General features: G+C 38.6%; 2 protein-coding genes across 5 annotated transcripts in view; both read right to left on the bottom strand.

Annotated features, from left to right (window-relative positions):
* Positions 1-459: 459 nt before the first annotated feature.
* On the bottom strand, positions 460-8056 carry sigirr (single immunoglobulin and toll-interleukin 1 receptor (TIR) domain). Its single transcript, XM_028585722.1, has 10 exons — positions 7774-8056; positions 6578-6847; positions 6116-6320; positions 5900-6027; positions 5088-5240; positions 4854-4997; positions 4406-4508; positions 4074-4230; positions 3313-3490; positions 460-720 (listed from the first exon to the last, which is right to left on the bottom strand). Exons 1-10 carry the CDS (start codon positions 7841-7843, stop codon positions 548-550), a joined length of 1581 nt encoding a protein of 526 aa, XP_028441523.1. The 5' UTR covers positions 7844-8056; the 3' UTR covers positions 460-547.
* Positions 8057-9273: 1217 nt separating this feature from the next.
* The window catches only part of LOC114560476 (anoctamin-9), a 28898-nt gene continuing 16482 nt past the window's right edge, over positions 9274-21689 (bottom strand). The window contains exons 1-25 of one of the 4 annotated variants that reach the window (XM_028585871.1): positions 20217-20948; positions 19979-20106; positions 19279-19353; positions 19068-19190; positions 18837-18973; positions 18505-18554; positions 18357-18415; positions 17575-17654; positions 16298-16432; positions 16118-16211; positions 15975-16035; positions 14874-14956; positions 14672-14776; positions 14296-14460; positions 14178-14214; positions 12930-13041; positions 12600-12657; positions 12374-12471; positions 12073-12269; positions 11818-11970; positions 11577-11724; positions 11372-11494; positions 10979-11072; positions 10610-10722; positions 9274-9757 (exon numbers count right to left, since the gene is read on the bottom strand). In XM_028585871.1, coding sequence (XP_028441672.1) covers positions 9742-9757; positions 10610-10722; positions 10979-11072; positions 11372-11494; positions 11577-11724; positions 11818-11970; positions 12073-12269; positions 12374-12471; positions 12600-12657; positions 12930-13041; positions 14178-14214; positions 14296-14460; positions 14672-14776; positions 14874-14956; positions 15975-16035; positions 16118-16211; positions 16298-16432; positions 17575-17654; positions 18357-18415; positions 18505-18554; positions 18837-18973; positions 19068-19190; positions 19279-19353; positions 19979-20062 — 2400 coding nt within the window. In that variant the 5' untranslated portion in view covers positions 20063-20106; positions 20217-20948 and the 3' untranslated portion in view covers positions 9274-9741. Of the gene's footprint in view, positions 9758-10609; positions 10723-10978; positions 11073-11371; positions 11495-11576; positions 11725-11817; positions 11971-12072; positions 12270-12373; positions 12472-12599; positions 12658-12929; positions 13042-14177; positions 14215-14295; positions 14461-14671; positions 14777-14873; positions 14957-15974; positions 16036-16117; positions 16212-16297; positions 16433-17574; positions 17655-18356; positions 18416-18504; positions 18555-18836; positions 18974-19067; positions 19191-19278; positions 19354-19978; positions 20107-20216; positions 20949-21689 lie in introns of those variants that run through there. The other 3 variants (XM_028585875.1, XM_028585872.1, XM_028585873.1) reach the window with 3 other exon arrangements.

The raw sequence follows: 21689 nt of genomic DNA, 5'->3' as shown, positions 1-21689 counted from the left end.
ATTTACCTGCTTCAGTTGACTGGTGTGTTCTGTGTTAAAATCTGACTTTAAGATAATGTAACAATTATTTTCTTTGGCTCTCCCGAACTTCTGTGTACTGTAAGCTGTCAAATTATGACAAAGCAGAATTGCTTCATCTTATCTGACGTTACTCTGCCCTCTGCCGGTGACTTCATGAGAGATGTTGGCAGTGAAATGACAATCAAAAGTTACTTCTTTTCCTGGTTGACACAAATACTTCTGATCATTTCTTAAAAAAAAAAAAATAAAAAAAAAAAAAAAAAAAACATAAAAAAAAAAAAAAACAAACAGTCTTTGATTTTAAACAACAAACTGTACACAAACATACATACATATAATATATATATATATTTTAACAATATATATATATATATATATATATATATATATATATATATATATATATATATATATATATAAAAAGAAAAAAACTATTTACCAGATTGGCTTAGATAACTATAAAGCAAAGCTAAAATGGATCTCCATGCAGTTAACTTTTAGAAGTCAGAAGTGAGAGGAGTGTGGATCAAATGTCCTCCTCAGTGACCAGGCAGTAGAAGTCTGAGCGGGCTCCATAGTTGCGTAGTCCCAGATCCGACACGTCGATTTCAGAGGATTTGGGCTCAGCTACAGCGATGGGAGCAGCAGGGAGGACTGGAGCTTTAAAGGCCAGAGCCTTGTACACAGGGAGGCGGAGCCCTGCAGCAGAGAGAGGAAAGGTGAAACATGTATCCAAATGAATGCAACTGCATTATATTGTTCACTGCAAGATTTTTTATGTAAATGAGAAATCTAATTAAATTATGATTTTGGTCACATTCTTTTTTGCCCCTACAGGAAGAGATCAATTTAAGCTTACGGGTAAAATGCATTTTTACTATACAGTTACAAGATAACGCTTCATGCAAAGCTGCTCAAGACTAGTCAAGGAGTAGTTTGACATTTTGTGAAATACTTATTTGTTTTCTTGCCAAGAGTTAGATGTGAAAACAGCATCCTGTTAGCTTAGCTTAGCATAAAGACTGGAAACAGGGGCTAGCCTAGCTCTGTGCAAAGATAAATAAATCAATCTACCAGTATCTCTAAAGCCAGCTCACCACCACCAGTGTAAACACTATGTGGGGTTAGGTGCTTGACTATTTGATGTCCAGGTGGAGTAACTTTTTGAAATGTTTTAGTCATTGTGAGGCAACCAGAGACAACCTGTAATCTATACACTTCTGTTTTTGAGCCAATTAAACAAACAAGATATTACGTGTCAATTAGTGTGCTTTAAAAGGTACCATTAGGTTTCTGTTATCTTTGGACAGAGCCAGGATATAAAAGTGGTATTGATCTATTCATCTACTGTCTGCAAAATGCTGATCTTTTACTTTGACATGAAAGTGTAACTCACACGAAATATAGGTTACTAAAATCCAATTTGTCATTTAGAGGTGTAGCTGCAGGTGTTCCCACACGGGGCGCAATACACTGTGCATCTTAAAGCGATTATCTTTTCCTGCTACAGATTTCCCACCGTGGTCAGAAAGCACAGGGGAGATACTTTGTTTATCTCACTATGACTTTAGAGTCGGTACTCACTCCGAAGCTAATCACCATCACTCTCTCATTCTCTCTACCACACACACATTTATGCCAGCCCTGCTAGTTTCCTAAGCCAAAGGACAAGTATAAACTTCAGGCAGTTCATGTAGGCTACAGGCGAAAGCTCTGCGTGGAGCCTCCGCACAACCATAAATCAAGCTTCAGAGAGCGTTACATGCGGTCAGCAATTCCCTTTTCCTGCTTCCTGTGCAAATGTGCTGGAAGTTTCATGAAGCATTGAAGTTTTCCAGCAAATTGGTTTGCAAAAGGGTAATTTCTCAAAGCTTTAGTTAGCGTTAGTCAAAGAGTGTAAAACAGGCAAATATATCACACACGGTCTCAACCATCTGTGATCTCCTGTATTTTGCGCCAGTAAAGGCTTGGGAATAATGACTGAATGAATAAATATACATTTGATGTATAAGTTAGTAGGGATAAGTCAATTAACGTTATGGTTTATTGTGGAACATATTAAAATGATGTATAAAAATGGTTAAAAAAGGATATTGCAGTTAAAAGTAAAAGATAATGAATTTAGTAATGTGTTAAAATGCCACAAGTAATGATATATAGTAATTCATTTATTGTAATCAAATGATATCCTTAGTTTTTGGTTATATATTGTAAGGTATTGTTAATGAGGAAAAGAGGTCAATTAGGTCAAATATTAGAAAGAGAACAGAATTACTTCTTGTTCTTTCACTATTTGTGTAGTTTTTATTGAAAGACCAGATAGGATTTGTAGGATTCTGAGATGGAGAGTCCAGCCAGGCAGCTAGACTGTGGACAGTCGTGGATGCGGTGTGGCTGACCATAGGACCTGCACACAGAGGACGTCTGACTAGCTTGATTATTCATTCAGAGCCCAGATAAGAACACGAACACACACACACACACACACACACACACACACACACACACACACACACACACACACACACACACACACACACACACACACACACACACACACACACACACACACACACACACACACACACACACACACACACACACACACACACACACACACACACACACGACAAGAAACCAAACTCTTTGTATTTCGACTCCTTAACTTAAAGGAGTGTTTTCATTGCAGGACAAGAAACTGAACCCTTGTGTTTTTTGTGGTTGATAAAAGGCAACAAATCAGTCCACTGTTCAATTCAACGCTAACTCCTCTCGTGGGGTATTTAAGGCAAATCACTCCCCTAACCTAGCGTCTGTTAGCGTCTCAATCACTCTCACTGATTATGAATGGCTGCGCTACGAAAGCATTCGCCTCTCATATCAATCTGGCATGTCTTGATACAAAACATCACAGTCAAGCTGGTATAGACCAATATGTGCAAGCTGATCATGTGATATGATTTCCTATTATTGAAGTTAAAGATTAACTGTAGTTGAATCCATGTTTGTTGATTCAAACGAGTCTCACATGACGTCAGTTTCAATTGCACAGTGCGTGTTGAAAAAGAGAACAAGTCTATCAGGAGACTTGTCATGCAACAAAAAGTACTGGAAATGCCAAACTTTTGACAAGCATTTACATCTTTGGATCAGAGTCAGATGGTTGTTAAACATGAGCATGTTTGCCTCATTAAGCTTTAATATGCATCTATTTTAATTGCATGTGCAGTGAAGAGTGAACCGAACGTTAGTACTTGAGGACTCTTCTTGTCCAGTGACTGTTGTTCTTACCCAGATCTCCAGCAGGGTCAGTGTCTGAGCGGCAGTCCAGGTAGTTTGAGTCGAGGGTCAGCATGGGGTCCTTATCATCTTGTAGCAGAGTCTGAGGGTCACCCGCCGACTCACTGCGGTAGACGACTCTGCGAGGCATCGCTAAAGCCAGCTCCTTCCAAAAGACTGAGGAAGGAGTCTGTGGAAACCAAACACGACACATTACACCACGCTGTTAAGAGTCAAACTGAACTAAACTCTCAACTGCAGAAGACTTACTAGCATGTATCACCATATATAGTATATACTTAACATTTCTAATTTGAATTCATTCATTCATATTATATAATTACCCTGAAATATATTTCTATAATATCTATAATTGCTTAGATTTTTTTATTGTCAGTTTTTTCTTAACATAAATTCTGATTATTGCTTATTTAGTCATGAATATATAAATTCTTACAATTTATTTTAGAGATCTAAAAATCTTGTGTAAGACATTCATGTCTATTCACATGATTATTTCAATGTAATGTGAATGTTTTATGTGATTTCAAGGGAAACACAAAATGCTCTGAGTGGTAGATAGAGGGCAGACGGAGTCACTGTATATATATTAATTTTACATAATATATTACTTCCATGGGAGTTGGCTGAAATCCAATTTACCTTTAGGTATTTTTTTGTCAAAAGAGTAACACATTGGTGTTTAAAATTACTTGTATCGCATTTTGTTTGTTTGCTCAGAAAGCACTAATGGGTATTATTGTGGATCTTACCACAGAGTTGTGCTTCCAGGTGAGTATGGTGAGGCGGTGCTGGTGCTCACTGAGCAGCTGCTTGATCTCAGGCCTCATGCGTTTGGACTGACCTTCCAACATGATGAGGATGGGCCGCTCGTGCTGACACAACTCCAACAAGTGCAGAAGGCCCTGTCTGAAAACACACAGCGTGTCACGATAGGAAACAGTGGAGACACTACAGGATATAGCAGCAACACTTGATTTGTACTACACTATATTGTAATGATGCCACAGTCATTTTACTCAGTTTTGTACAGTATTTAAAGTGCTGTTTGAACAGTGTGGTTTCTACATTAAATGTATCTGACCTGAAGTTATTGGAGCACCAGTCCTGCTCAAGGTAAGCATAAGAGAGCAACACGATCAGACGCCGAGAGCGACTAATGTTCATTAGCAGCTCTGCAGAAGGTTCTGAAGACAAATAATATTGTTGTGCATTGTTAAAAATGGACAGTGTTACATTACAATTTGCACCCTGGAGCCTGGTTCACAAAAAGGGCTTACACACAGATCGCAAATGGTCACACAAATTATTGTTGCTTGCAAATTGAAGATATGTTTGCAAATGTATCAAATGTGGCATTTGTTTTGATTCATTTGTCTTAAAATAACATGAGAGGAAATGGTTTCATGTTGCAGACCCCAGAATAACAGTGACCACACAATCTGAGATAGTGAAGATTAAAACCAACAATGGATTAAATATTTCCAACTTTCCCTTAAATTCCTATAAAAACCAACAGACAGAAAGCTTACCTGAGCCAGGTAGGATATCGTTGTCATTAAGGTGCAGCTTGTGCGCATTTTTATTCTCCAGGTGAGGTTTGAGAATAAAGTTGACAAACTTCCTGTCATGATCGTTGTTCACATAGGAGATATAGGCATCATATAATTTTCCATCTGAAGACATGGAGACACATACATACCAGTGGTGTTAATACTAGTCTTGTACATGATAATAGTAACCTTATATAACTTCAGAAGCCTCACCATTGAGTTCATTGTCTCCGTAACATTCTGCGTAGACGTCCTTGTACCAGAGTTTGATGTTCAGGTGACACCTACAGTACACAACAGCAGCTACGGCCAGGAGGAGGAGGAGGAAGAGGGCTGCAATAACAGCAGCTGTGTGGTTGGGGCCCGCTGGAAAACACGAACAAATTGAGTATCACAAACTTCAGAATAGGGAATCTGTAAGTAAGTAGAGTGTGTCTGTACAACTGGGTCCTTGCAACTACAACAGTACTGTACACATTTTCAATTCACAGCTCAATCACAAGGATTCTCATATGCTGACTGGTTACATGCTGGGCCAGGCTCCCTGCCAAGACAGTGTAAAATGATACAGACTGGATGTATCTGTGTCTGTCTGGTATCAACAGGTGTGAGACAGTTGACAAAGCGTGTGGAGCTGGCTGACCTCCTTCTGCTCCAAAGATGTGAATAAGGTTTAGATAAACACCGATCATGTCTACAATACATTTTTATTTATTTATTTATTTATTTATTTATTTTTATTTATTTATTTATTTATTATATTATATATATATATATATATATATATATATATATATATATATATATATATATATATATATATATATATATATACATACACACTGCTGCTCCTCTTTATTGATGAAGTCTTGCCTTTCACTTCAATCTATATCCTCCAATCTACGTGGTCACATTTGTGTACGTGTGGCTTTCATCTTTGGGTTGGTAGTCTTTTCCTAGAAATATAACACAATATGCAGAGCAGAATGTCAGACACCCTGCGAAGATATCTTTAGTTGTCTTACTTGAATACGGCAGGCTGAAGTCAAAGGAAATGTTCCTCACTGTGCAGCTGTAGAGCCCAAAATCATCGGGCTCTCTGAGGTTGATCACCAGTAGACTGTTTACCATCAGTTGGCCAGCAACAGGAGACCTTATACGTAGGACAGAAAACTTATCTTACTTTTACTCTTTTATTTTTTTGTTTTATGCAGCTGATATTTAAAAAAGCTTTAAATCACCATGAGGAGGTATTCTGCGTGTAATGTGTTTGATTGGTGAGGGGTTGGCCATCTTTACTCCACTGCAGCGTGGTGTCACAGTGCTCTTCTCTTGGGTCCCAGAGGAGAGCAGTGCAGTTTAGCGTCACAGAGGATCCCACATTCCTATAGAGACTGTCTGGTCTCCCATTTGGTTTAAATTCTGGGACTTTGGAGCACTGGGACTCTGTGGAAAGACATACCACTGTTATCTGTGCTCATTGCAGGCGCTCCAGACAATAGAGGCCTTCATGTGCACAGCCTGAGACTGCAGCGGGAAGGCACACTGAAACCAAATGCCTCTTTGCAGGTGTAACCATTCAGCCAGCCTCATCAACCCTCATACAAACCCTACGTTTATTTCACCTTACTGTGAGAGCCACATAATTGCAGATTCAGGTTTGAGATGACTTCATCATACTTACACATGGATATAATACTTACCTTTAACTATGAGACGCACAGTGAATGAGGCCGTGCTGTTGCCCAGTTGCATACAGGTGTAATTCCCTTGATCTTGCAAGCCGAGGCTGGCAAACTCCAGGTAGTCCTTCCCTTCCTGGGTGGGGAGTTGGTGGCAGTCCTTCTGCCAGGTCAGCTTGGGCTGGGGGGAGCTCTCGGGCTCCAGAGGGCATTTCAGCCGATATGGAGGCCCCTGCTGCTCCACATAGAGCACCTCCTCTTTAAACCTGCTCTCATTCACACAAGTCTGAGCTACAAATAGAGACAGAGGGAGTTTACACAGTCTTCTTTACATCAAGGATGCACCAAGCCAACTTTATCTGCCCCAAAACTGATTTTGATCCCTCAATTCAAGAACAAATTAATTTCAATAATGACATAATTAAGAAACAAATATCAATAGCCTACCTACAAGCTTTCCTTTGCTTCATTTAAAAAACACACTGCCTACCATCTGTGGATGTTTGCATTCATTCTGTGCCGCTTCAGAAGACTGGGTTCAGCTTAGCTATTAGCAATGGGTGAGTGTCTAATGGTGCATAAAGGTGAACCTGTTTACTCTTTCACTTTGTCTGACTGAACAAATGGGTGTTTTGCTGACTTAGTTGAAAAGAAAAAAAACACTAACTCTCCTTTTCTGTTTGTTTGGACATGTTCAATCAATGCAAAAACTTACTATCAGGCCTAACTAGTCCTATGCCAGGACAGATTTAAAATACATCTCAGACAAAACTAATGAGATCTGCCCTATTGAACCTGGACCTGTTCTTCAAGATATTCATCGCGAATAACCCGCACAACTGCCCTCTCTGGTTCCTTTCTGGTTTCCCTTTTGCTTAATTCGTTTTGCTTAAAAGTTTCTCAAAAGGGACACACATCCGGGTCCGAAGTCCGGTCTGGTCCTCATGTTGCCAGGCAACAGCATGTGACTGCGTCTACTGACCTGTATACCATGGTGCACACTGACCACATGTGCATTGACCTGGTATTGAGTTTACCCATCCAGCATCCCGTAAAACTGACTCCGACTAACGTTATAATGAACAAATATATTAGAAACAATGAGGTGAATCCTACATCTATCAGCCAATCCAGTGTATTTCAAACTGGAGTTCCCAGTATGTAGGCTACATTTAATTGAATAACTTTAATAACTTAATCATTTTCTACATCCTTACCGACTGCAAGGGAAGTCTTGTCCCATTTCCCGGTGAACGCCAATATGAAAGCGACTAAAATCACGGCCATGACCCGCAGTCTTCCTCTTCCTCCTTCCTCAGGTGACAAATAAACCCTAGTGAAAAGTTTTTGTAAGGCTACATCACATAACCTGTTAGTTTATTAAAGTTTCGTAACTGTGCGGAGCCGTAGAAGTGACTGCGAACAGGTCCGCCATCGGGTCGCTCAACTGCACCTGTCCACACATACCTGAAACTCTTCTGACTATTGGCTCCCCGTGCTCACGTGACGTTTGCACCGGCTTTTACCTGCGTACAGTCTGAGTGAATGTTGGGAGGAGGTGATGACAGAAAACTCACCAAAATGCATCTACTCCAGTGCGCCCCGCTCTAGTAAATTATCGTTTTTTTTTTAAACATGATTTATAGAAGTTGTAGGCTAACTAATGACTACTTTTATTAATAATTAATAATAATACATAAATAATTTGAAAATCACCAAAAAATCTTATTGGCTGTTAATTATTTCTATTTGGTATTTGCAGTTATTCATGTTGTTAATCCATTAGACTCTGAATAAGGTTAGGCATATATCAAGTAGGTTTTCACTTAGCCTACAAGAAATGTTTGGTGCATACAATAAACATATTAAGAGGAAATTAAAATAAAGGAAAGGTACTGCAGCAGTCAAGAACATAAATACAGAATAGAAAATTACAATAAAAATATGAAAAAAGATACTATAAAAATATGTACAATATAACTTAAAAATGTTCATGAGTTTTTCCCTTTCTAATATTATAATATCCATCATTATTAGTGTAAATGTTAATAAGTAATACATGTTTTTTATCATCAAGTTTGCAGCTGTAAGTGTGAAAAACTAATGGATTGTCAGCAGCCCTTTCCAAAAATGAGGTTTAGAAGTCCAACCAGTTGAGGGCATTTTTCACAACCTGGCAACCCAATGGGTGTCCTTATTAATGGTTATAAGTTATTCATAATTTATCATTAATAAAGTAACAACTTATAATGGTGCCTTATTACAGAATGGTGTGTGTTCAACTATGTTTTCCTAACATTTAAATTAGAGGATAGTCAAACTGCTGATTCAAAGCCTTTTCCACACTGCCAGGAATACATATCTAGTGGATAAATTGTGCTATAATATTTTGTACATAATAACATTTTATTGTAAAGGTATTGAGACTAAGAAATACTAGAATCAGCCTTAAAAAACATGTTTGACTTCTTCGTAGTTACAGAAAGTAACATTATCCTCAGGACATTAAATCTACCAAATGGGCATTGAACAGTGTAGAGAGAGGACAGGAAGACAACACTGACATAAATGTAGCTATTACTGAAAATTCGTAAAATATTTTTACTCCTAAATCTGTAATTTGGCAAATTCAAAATGTCCCCTGTAACACACCTTTAACGGACAAGCTTAAATTCAAAAGACATTTCAGTATATGGGGCCAAAGATTTCCTCTTTTATTCAATAATATAAAATATTATATTGCAAAACATTCTTGTGTCTGGTTTAGAAAAGACACCATCAGATTTGGTCTGCAGTAATAACAATCATCACAGCGCTTTTTTACAATATAAGGCAACATCGTAACACACAATCGGTACTGTATGTGCATTAGCAGTATAAATAATCTTTAGGCATTCATTAAAACCCCTCACATACGTCTCACAAATATAGTGATCCAACAGTAAGCTATCAGTGCATTCTTACAATAGAATGGGAACAATCTCGTGGTCAATAAAATCAGTTACTGTACACTTGTTTTGTCCAAGAAAAATGAGTCTGCCTTCAAAGATGATACTTCAGAGAGATGAGAGAATGACTTTAAGTTAACTCAACACTGTGATAGTCTGGACACCTTAATGCTCAAGGCAACACTGGGCTCATGTCCTTAGGGATCAATGTGTAACCCTTAAGTGTCTGAATGGGGGTCACACTTCAAATGAACTGTAAAAAATAAAAGCAAAGGCTGGTTAGTTTAAACTAAATGTGGTCACAACACTGTAAAACACATCTTAAAAACTTATGTTTATCAATGTATAATAAACACAGAATTACAGCTACAACCTACAAATACCAAATTTGTTTTTCATAATTTAGGCAATTAGGGTTCAGTTAAATTTAAGTACAATTTGAGTGGAATATTTTTTTTCAATGTATACCTTAGAAATGATTAATGAAGAGTAATGCTGGCTGTATTGTATATATATCATGCAGCAATTAATTTGCTTTTACTTTAGAAACTGAAAAAACCTCAAACAAGTGCTTATACAGTGGGATACAATTTCAAGGTCAGGGCAACATTTCTCTAAAATTTTAATGCAGTGGTTTCCACAAGTCAGAATGTCAACTGAGAAAAAGTGAAAACATCTGTGAATCTGATTTATTCAATCTGATTCATCCTCAAACTCAAACAGTTAACAGGTAAATGAGTTAAGTGGTCATGCTAATAAACCAAACACATCAGTTAAATTCAAAATATGAAGGAGCCAACAGTATCTTGCTTCTGAAATCACCGCAAATATAGCAGGAGCACCTTGTTGCTTTTGTGTGGCGGTAATCGGTCCCGTCATGGCCGATACCTGATGCACCTAATAAGGTCAGTATCAGCTCCAATAACAATCCAGCGTATCAGATGGGTGAATCCAAAAAAAACTTTGGGAACCACTGTATTAACTTATGTTTAAAATATTTAAACAAAATCACAAGAGGCACTTAACATGTTATATTTTGTTATTTTGAAAACGAATGAGCAAGATTGTACATTTTGTTGGCAACCACATATTACTTGAGACTCACCTGAGTTCCTCTTTTAGTCTTTTGAGTTTATCAAAGAGTCTATCATTCTTAACCTGCATGGGAGCGCTCGGCACAAACCAGGCTGCAATGAACTTGCATATGACAACAACGTGCTGCAAGCAGAGAGGAAAATGTCAGCAATTTAATCTCCTTTTCTAGCTATGAAAATGTGGTTTCATTAAAGATAACACTGACACTTCCTGATTTTGTTGTAGCATTTCAATGTTGTGAAACATCAAAATAGACAAACGGTGAGCTAGGAGGACATTGTGTGTGTTGTGTCAGGTGCTAAAGTACAAAACTGCTCAAAGAAATCAATGTAAGAAGAAGTGGTTAGTGATTCCTTGTTTGGTCATGATTAAGGCTTACCTCAAACAGGATTACAAATGCAAACCGCACAGCTAAAATTAGCCAAAACTGTGGGGTAAGACTGTAGTCCTCATTGCTTCTGTAGTCTTTATACCTGTGAACAGAAACAGACCAGAAAGCGGAAGTTATCCCCCTACCAGCTGTGGTGATGGCCACCAAATTTATTTATAAAGCACTCATATAACCTGAGGTTATACAGTCCTTACAGCAACAGTCACAGTGCAATACTACCAAGACTGCGAACACTGAGCGGTTATGTACACTGGTGCTGAGCAGGATCAGTGCTTTTGACTGTTATCACTTAAATTATGTTTTGACTTTGCTTTCTCCTGACCATAATGCCAGAATAACTATTCAGCTGTAGAAGACAAATAAGATTGAAAAAGAACAAACCTGCAGGAAGAGACATTCAAGCCACTAGAAGTAATCATCTGACTGCCTGAAAACTCGTTGCCTATGCTTTGGTCATCCATTCGTGCAACAGAGAGAGTGTTGTTGATGTATCCAACCATGCAGCTTGAAAAACAGAATAACTTATTTAAAGTGAGTGTTGCACACAACATGACAGAACATAAACGTTTTCTCGAAGAATTCTCACTCAATATCTGTTGCTGTGCCGTTAGCACATGGGCCAAAACGGTAACGGTACACTAATCGAGGGATGAAGTCTGAAGATACACCGATGACCAGCCCATTTGCAATGACAGCTAAGACACCAATTGCCTCCAACACGTCTGTCCACACACCTGAGGAAAGGAAACATTGATGTGAAGAGAATTTCATCTACAGTATAAAAAGGCAAACAACATTTTAATTTGTAGTTCAAAAGTGATACTCACCAATATCGTTGGTTTTCTTAGGAACCATTCTGCGCTCCAGAGTGACCATTTTAATGGCATCTAGGCGTATCTCAATGATATTATTAATGAGGGCTAGCAGAGGAGCAAGAGGAAACGCTGCCACAAATATGGTGGTAAAGCTGAACTGGATCACTAAGGACAGAGCAAAGAAGAATATTATTTACCAAAACCAGTCCAGTACTTGTCGATAGTGCCTACTGTCTTGGTTATTAAAGTGTTTAGCGAAGTACAAACCCATCTCCAGGAACTCATTGAACAGGCTGAAGGAGTCAACATTATTAAGACGGTAGTTGCTGAGCCAGTCTCGAAGCTTGCAGTTATCACACAGTTCAGCTCCATATTTGGCCTGCGATTCATCTTTCAGGTAGCAGTGGGCACATTTCCTCTGTAGCTTCTGAATTCTTTGTCTTTTCAACCACCTGCAGAGCCAGCTGATGCAAACAAGAGACAGCTTTCAAAATCCTGGACCCGACATAAGTAAAGTAGATTGTACAGTGATATACAGTATATAATTACAAATCTGATATATACTTACGGTCCAGTGAACTCAAAGACATTGCTGATGGTTTGCTTGAGTACCATTATAATGGCCATTTGGATGAACAGATCTGTGAGACATCCACTGGGATGACACTGCACAGCAGAGAGTGACATGTTTGGAATCCAATCAGATACAATATTCAAATGTAAAAAAGCAAATTTATTTACTTAAAACTGGATATTTTGTATTTCTAAATGAGATGCATATTTATGTCACTTGCCTCCTCCAGCCTCCATTTCCCTGAAATTCGGACGTAACCACCAGGATGGCCATTTATCCTGTCAGGTGTGTTACAAAACCATGTCATCATTATTCAGGTTAGGACAGAGGATATTAATAAGTAAAGGCAATGACTTTATTTAATTAGGACATTAATTTAAAGTACTTTATGTTATGTGTTGTGTGGGTTTGGAATGTGAGTCTGGAGCTGAGTAATATGTTTGAAATTATATCAATAAGCATATTTTTTTTATACCGATATAAAATATATGAAACAACCCAAAGTTTCAAAGTGAATATTTCATTTTTCGGCCAGTCAAAAAGTTCTCACCTGCCGAGAAAAAAGGCTACGTAGAAGAGGGAGGAAAAATAGGTGAAGAACTGGAAGGTGAACATCTTGACAGTGAAACTCTTCTCTGTGGTAGCAAATGATCTTGTTTTTTCTGGTAAAGACAGACTTCATGTCAGTGTTCATGCAGTTCACTATTTGGTCAATAGATGGCACAATCTCACACACTTAAGATAAGCCATACTATTGAATTAAACTTGTCTATTATATTATTACCTCTATTTACAGTTTATTCATCTAACTAACGTTATGTTGGTGCACACAATATAAAGATAATTTTAAGTGTTCAAATCTCAAGTGATTGTTTTTTTTATTCCATTTTTATAGGCAGCTTTTAGAAACTGTAATCAACATACCACAGCTAAACTTGACTGGCTTGCTGCACTGTGGCGAAGAATAAGTACTCAGATCTTTTACTTAAGTAAAAGTAGCAATACCACACTGTAGAAATACTGTGAGATGTAGTGGAGAGTAGAAGTATAAGCCACATAAAATGGAAATACTTAAGTAAAGTTCAAGTACCTCAAAGTGGTGAGTAAATGTAAATAGTTACTTTCCACTCTACACCCTCAGACTCTCTCTCTCTCTTTTCTGTACTGTATGTTCTGAAGCAGTTCACTCACTGTCGTACTTCACCTTCCCTCTAGTTGCCCTCGGGGAGTTTCCCTCTTCTGAATATCACCTGATCTATCACGGCTCATGAACATGATAATGCCTTCATATAATAAAGACACTGTGCTTGCTGCTATTTATATGAAAACTTTTCCTTCACAGTTTTTAAAAATGATTTTGGGTTTCTGCTGCCACTGTTTTTGATTGCTGATGTTGATTTGTGGGTAATTCTCTTCTCAAGCACTTTATAATTTCTCAGGGAGACAGCCTTGAACCCTCACAGACTTAAACAACAACATGCAGATAAGTCTGTGAGCCTGTAATAGTGGATACTGGATTTGGGTTACTGGATAGAGGACAGCTTTCATTCTCTCTCAGAGACATCATATTGTGTTCCAGACACTTTATCTTTCTCTTATTTGTGTGTCTGACCTGCTTCCTGTCTGATAGCCTGCTTCAGCCCCCCCTGCATTTGTTTGCCTGTTCTCACTGCCCAACACATTGACAACTGCAAATATGTTAAGCTAACGTTTAATTCTCCATGGAAACATCAGTGTGATATTAGTGTATGAGCATCTCTTAAAAATGTAATAATCAAAATAGGTACAGTAAAGGTACCTAATTCACAGAGCTTCATGGCAACAATCCTGTTGATCTGCAAAGACAAAGACATAGTCAGAGTCACAGATAGTATCACTTAAAGGAGACAGAGATGCACATTAACAGAACGGCGTACCCGTGTCATGACAGTGATGATGAGGTAATGGAGGACGGCCCCCAGCATCATCGCTCCACTGTTGGAGTACTTGCTCAGGAACTCCCATGATCCCTCAGCCAAGAGCACTGCTGCAATCACCCTGAACACCACCAAGGCATGTGTCAGGCCAATGATCACCAATATCTGTGGGAACACAAAAAATACTAATTTGTATTACTATACTTGTGAGGGCCTCCATTAACTATGATTAACGTAAATACCCTCAAAGACTGTTCAGGCCGAAACCTGAACCTTATCCAACTTCAACCAAATTCTTATTTTAACCTGAACTCTAAAGAAGTTCAAGCCACTTGATTAATATATATGAAGAGTGCAAAAATGACAAGTTCCCCACCATAGCTGTGACACAGATCAAAACCAAGGTGCTGCGTAGATAAGAGTGCTTATATTCTTTTGGTTCACAGTTGACGTTGTTCACAATTTCCAGGATCAGTTCCTCCTACAGTTAAATATAATAGAAAAATACACACAACCATGAATTCCAATGATCACTGAGCAGGTGTTACTGAAACGGGGATGTATAAAACTGATCATACCTCCTCCTCACACCAATCAGACACTTTCCATTCGCACACAAAGGAAGCCCGATGTCTCTTCCAAAACTCCAAAAACAGTGTTGCTGTGAAGATCAAGAATCTTTTGTTCATAAAACTAAAACAACAAAACTGAACAGTAACAGTTTTTGAAAACAGATCCACTGGTAATGCCTTTGGCCAGTTTTGGAATATGGTAGCAGTTTTGCATTCATCTTTCTCTGAATCTATAAAAATATCAACATGCATCCATTTAAGGTTTAACATCTGTTGAAAAATGTTTTAATTTCCCCATATACACACATATTTGGTTATAGCATTGTGCCACAAGGCTTTGTCACAAAAACTAGGAAGCAGCAACAACGCTTCATTTAGACAGTAACACAACATTCTAGGCTATTACTTTTAGTTTTTAACAAATTTCTTTTCAAACCGGTATTGTAAGGGCTCTCCCATTGAGCTCGGCACAATTTGTCCTGCAATGTCAACATTTTATTGTCCTCTTTCTGTGTCTCACCCTTGCCTTACACACTTTTTCATATACTCATGTAATCACTTCTTGAAGACTGCAGTGACTGTTCTGGTTAACTGTACTTTTCCCAGAGTTGTGATAATAAATGTCACTCAAATAAATCAAGCTGAATAGTGAAAGAGCATTTATAAATTCTTATAGATCACTGCCTAACCACCCCCACGGCCAGATGGCCTGGGTTGATTTAGATGTGAGAAGCCAGGACGAGTAGGTTCTCTCAGTAATGTGGCATTTCGTTGGCAGTGCATATCTCAGTGATCATAAAACATCCAGGCAGTTGAATAAAATAAATGTGAAGCAGATAAAAGACTTCTTTGTACAAGTTGTCCTGTGAAGCCAAACATGTTTAGGCCAATAAACAGTATTGGAGTTATGTACCCTGATATTCAATTATTTCTTTTTTATTAAATGTGCCTATTGTATGGGTTTACATGGCTATGAAGCAAAATTGCATCTGCAGGAAGTATGATTGTAATAAGTCACACTAATCTATCTTAAGCAGAATATTGAAAATACATAACTATTTCTATCAACATAAGAATAATTATGTCATATGGACACACAAAACTCACCCCACACTGCCATGAACATTGCAAAGAGCACCGTGCCATTATTATCAAACAGCAAGCTCACCTGCAGGTATAGACGAGACCGTGAGCACAAACAGACAAATACACCATTCAGCTGCATGTCTCCTGTAAATGCACTGATGTACCTTGGCGTATGTGCAGGTGTCGGAGAGCTGCCACACTTTGCATCCCTTGTCACAAAGAGGACACATGACTGTGTCGGACTCACAAACCTCCTTTCTACAACACAATAAGCACTTTATTTGTTACAGTGTAAATGCTCTGTTATTTTGACACAGATAGTATGGAGTTGTGGAAAAACTTACATGAGGGGTGAGCTGTTGAAGAAGGCAAGTCCATAAAGGAAGACAATGACCCCAATGATAGCAGGTGGGATGAGCAAATATGTGTACCAGCCCAACCACAGGAAGTACAATGCCACCTTCTCCCCAAAGTAGTTCCTGACATGAGAACACACACACACACACACACACACACACACACACACACACACACACACACACACACACACACACACACACACACACACAGAAAATGACAAACTCATAAGGCACACATGCAAGGTATACATTAAAGAACAGTATGTGGTACTTAACCAACATTTTCAAATTTTACTGGTAGTGTATAAAATCTGTATATAATTGACATATCAAGCAAGACATAAACAGAAACTCTATATATTGATATGTAAAGTTTATAAAGTGTACATACGGCTGTTTTAGTCCCCTGGTATTTAACATAGTTAAACTTATGAAGACAACAAGTTTTCCCCCCAACTATTTTATGTATTGCACAGTTTTTTTCCATGTGTGGCCCACAAGGTTTTAATAGACCAATTGCATTTGCAAAACCAACCAGCTGGTACTTGCAAAACAGAAAAAACACTGCTTGTTAATGAGAGTGGAATTGGCTCATTGTTGCCTCCTGTGCAAGTTTGACTGATTTCGACAAAACGTGGAGTGGTGATGTACAGTGTATCTTGTCACTATGGTTTGCTGATAGGCCTAATGTGGGTGCTAGAATCTCACAGCTAGGATACTGACATGAAGCTTACACATATCCAATTACTTTTTTACTCAAAATTGGAGACATGATGCATGTTTGCATTATGTTTATTTATTTAAGAATGCACATTAATTAACACGAGCACTTGAGTCCAATGTGTTAATATGGCAAAAGAAATGCTTATTTTCATCTGCAGTCCCTGGCAGGTTTATTGACATTAAAAGAAAACATACAAGAGCACATAAACACAAACCTATAAGCACAAACAAAAGCACATAAGCACAACAATGATGAAATAAATATCAACTCAGATTATGAAAGCATTGTGTTATGCTGTTTGGACCTTTTTTACAGTCTATGGTTTGGACTCAATATACAAGTGAATCCAAAGACAACAGCTCTTATCTGTACCAGCATTAAGTACTGTTCATGATTTTAAGCAATGAGTCTAAACAATGCCTGCATCATGCGTAGGGGGTGACATATTTGACATGGAAAACAATAATGCTGTAATAACTTCAACTGTAAAAAAAATAAAAGCAGGGTAATGAATAGGCTGTTGTGTTGCAGTTCAAACCTGACGGCAGTAATGGGTTGCCCTTGGAGACAGGCTGTCCATCGTGCCCAGCTCTCCTTCAGCTCTCTCTGTTTCTTTTTCTGAAAGCAGAAGCACAAACAAATACTGTAAATCTAAGGAAATTACCAACATAAAGAAGACCTTTGGACATACTGGTAAACACAACATCCAGTCAAACTGAAAACAGAAGCTTACAATGTATAATGTACATACAATTAGAAAACATATTTTGAATAAGCTTTGGAAATTGATTCAAATTTTAATTTCCTGGACATTTGATTTTGTGGAAACGTCTTCACCTTCCACGTTGTGACAGAGTAAACACACATGTACATGCTTCCATGTATGTATGTTCACACACATGCCCACATATCCCCAGCACTGAATGACTCACTGCATTACTGTAACATCCCTCACATAGCGCCTCTGTGAACAAATACTTTTTTGGCAGCAATTTACTGTTTTGGAAGGCCACTGCCAAGTTTCACATCATCATTTTAGATGCTATTTAAGGAACACAAAACACGTTTGCGGCCACGTGAAGAGAAGAGATTTATCAGTAGATAATAGTGTCACTATCTTAAGTATGAGGATGTGTGAAAAAGTTGATTCAGTCTACTGTTTTCATTCTTTATTCACACAATCTGTTTAATCTGCAGTTTCTGTCCAAAACCTGGTGATAACACAATTATCAGGCCAGATATGCTGACAATATTGCAACCCATAATAGTGATAAATCATAGATGCTGTACTAGAACAATAGCGTATGTTAGGATTATTACCTCATGCAAGCAGAACCTTGCCTCAAAAACCTTCATCTTCATAAGATCCCGCAAACCCTCTGGGAAGAATAACAGGTGAGAAGAATAACATGAAAGATTAGGTGTCCGGTTCCCTGAGGAGATTGTAAATACAGTTAGTCTTTCTCACCTCCTGAACGTATAGGGGTGTGATTCAAGATGAAGTGGATAATCCTTATCCTGAAATAAGGACAAGTATCACTTAAAAAGCTGAACGTGCAACAAGAGACAGTAAAAACTAAAAACGTTATGGAATCTTTGAAATGTTGCCTTTTAGTAATGCTAAAGAAGAGCTGGGCTTTTAAAATATCACATTCATACAAACACACAGACTAAGATTGTATCTCTGTATCATATTTAAAAACAAAATTGTATTAAGCTCATACGGAGCACATAAACAATCACAGATACTTCAAATGGCATCCGTGATTGTCTACAAATAGCTACGGCAACATGTTTTACCTGGTGCTGAGTGGTACAGCGTTCTGATCCGAGCTCCAGTTACAAGCATCAGACACTTTGAGAAGATACCTGTACTTCTCAAAAATTGCTTTAGGTCCTTGAATCCCATAGAAGACAAGATCATCATCTATAATTTTCTAACAGGGATATATAAAGATGAGATGAATAAAATAGTCTTGTGACCGTTCCAACAGTAAAGACACATTTTTGTTCATTATTACTAAGACTTACGGTAACTTTCAAGTTCTTTTTTTCCAGTTCTTCAATGTATTCAGTTTGCTTCTTGAAGGCCTCTCTATCCTGGTTATCAATTGTTTTGGCAACCAGGACGTAGTCATATGATAGAGGTGTATACTGTGTGACAAACATTATATACTGTATATTATATTACGTTGGCCAGAGCTAGATAGCATGTTGTTAAGTGGACACATCAAATTCTTACCAAAGGAGGGAGTGATGTCTGTTCATTGCCATTCTCTTTTACCACTCCGATCAATTCCAAGAATTCAATACTGGGCTAAACAGCAAAATATTGAAAAAATAATACAAGTAGAAGTCATCCACACAATGATGTCAAATTCCACACATGGTGATCATGAAATGATATAAAAGGCATGAATGACAAATAATGGTTTTATGAAAAATTAATCCTGTTTAATTATGACATGGGGGTGTGTCAGTGAATGTCACTGTGGTGATCCTGACTCACCCTGACTGACTGTCAGAGAAGAGGGTTAATCTTACCTGATTAAACAGCATGGCATGTGGAAATGCTCTCACCTTCATGCCAAACCAGCTATTCACTTACAGGGCAGTCTACACACTGATACTGTACATGTAGGCCAACACAGTAAAGGTGTGGCAGACCTAGACATGCAATCTGAACAGTATGATATCAGGGGAAGCACATACACACCCCATTCAATCCTTATTTAGATTGAACATGACTTGATATGTAGTCTTGATTTGTGTAAGGGTGGGTTCTTGTAGCCTACAGCACTGGAATCAGCTTCTGTTGGAGCTATTGGCAGTCGTGGTATAAACAGCAGGCCATGTTAAACACAACACCGTCCTAAGAACAGCTTCACTGTGTATCGACATGATCTCTATATTACATGTGTGAATAATAATTAGGTACCTACCTGCCTCTTGTGGCCGGGCATGATGAGTAGACTGAATACAGATGCGACTTCCCCGATAAAAAGAAAAAAAGATTCAGTCACCATTCAATGATCCCAGAGCCTCTCTGTCAGCTCACCGATATGCACATCTAGAAAATGAAACGAGTGATCTTGAACAAGCACTTGGCAACTTCCGTACTTCCTCTAGGAACAAACGTGTTGTTCTATTACTAGCTAAGGAATGTAAAAGCGACTCTACCTGTTGCTGGTGTCACAGCATTTCTCTTTAACGTCTCCACCTTTTTTTTCTCAGTTCAGTCAGTTCAACGGTGCAGTCAACAAACACAAAACCAAACAGGGGCTGTATGTTTCAGAGAAATCTCGATATGGTTTGTCAGGTGCGATGGAATGACATATTTTTGTTGCATCCTCCTGGTTTAAAAATAATATCTAGGCCTACCACTAGATGGAAGCAGTGACTTTAACAGCCTGTTAATCACTGGCTGTGACTGAATCTTCCTACACATATCAGCCAGCACTGACACACACTGCGACATTTGTTAAAAAGACATAAAAAGACATCAACACCTTCACACTTATGAAATTACACCTTCAGAGCATCTCGACGTTAAGGGGTTCCATTTGTGCCATGGTTCCATGGTTCCATGTAATAATGGAGGCTAAGCATGCATTATAGGCTACCATTCACAACATAATGGTCTATTAAAGGGATACTTCATTGATTTAGCATTAAGCTTTGTATCAGCAGAAACACAGTAGTATTTTTTAATGACCGTGGTTCCCTCCCTCATATCCCCCTGAGACAAGAGATCTCTGTATTGTGGGTCTGTTTTTTTGCGTCATCAAAAGATTTTTTGCCAAGAGGCAATGGACAGCCAGTAGTAGGAGCTACTTCCGCATGTTTTCAATCAGCCCATATGGGGTTGGACTGTCGTAGCAAAACGAGCGTCAGCCATCTTGAATCCTCGCTACTGGCTTCTCAGCAGAAAACTTTTAGATAGATAGATCTTATACTGTCTATGAGATAGATAGATTTATTCATCCAGAAGGAAATTTTAGAACAAATTGGTACAGATTGGAAAATATGCAGGACACTTTATTACAGATGGAATACTCAACACACTACGCGAGTTTCCCCCGCTGGCTATAGAGACCAGCGGTGGTGCTCGATGCATCTGGCCGGTAAAGGGACATCATCAGCGGGGAACGTTGAACGAGTGTGCCGGTGGAAAGCTAACGCTAGCCAGCCACCTGTTCCATCAATCCTGCTTGCAAGTGTCCGCTCATTAGACAACAAACTGGACTAAATCCAACTTCAACGAAACTCCCAACGCGAGTTCAGAGACTTCTGTGTTTTTGTTGTTGTGGAAACATGGCTGAACAACAGTGTACCAGGGCCTGTTTCACAAAAGCAGACTATATAAATCCAGGATAACTGATAAAGCGAGGCTTGACCTAGTCTAATCTGTGCATCCTGGCTTGGTGCATTTCACGAAGGCCAAGCCAGGCTGAGGAGGAGCGAGGTTGATCACAGATTTACTGATGCCAAAATGGAGAATACGCATTGTACATACTTTATACAGAGTGAGCAGCAGCTTCTTGTGGAAGTATGATGACGTGAAACACATTATTTGTATAAAAAGAAAAGAAACATGGCTGCTGTAATGAAACAGCAAGAGAAAGCGTAGCAGACTGAATGTGTAAGTAGCCT

This window comes from Perca flavescens, chromosome 8 (genome assembly GCF_004354835.1).
Source record: "Perca flavescens isolate YP-PL-M2 chromosome 8, PFLA_1.0, whole genome shotgun sequence".
Lineage (NCBI taxonomy): Eukaryota > Metazoa > Chordata > Actinopteri > Perciformes > Percidae > Perca > Perca flavescens.
The sequence above is the reverse complement of the archived record's forward strand: the minus strand, read 5'-3'. Positions and strand labels throughout refer to the sequence as shown.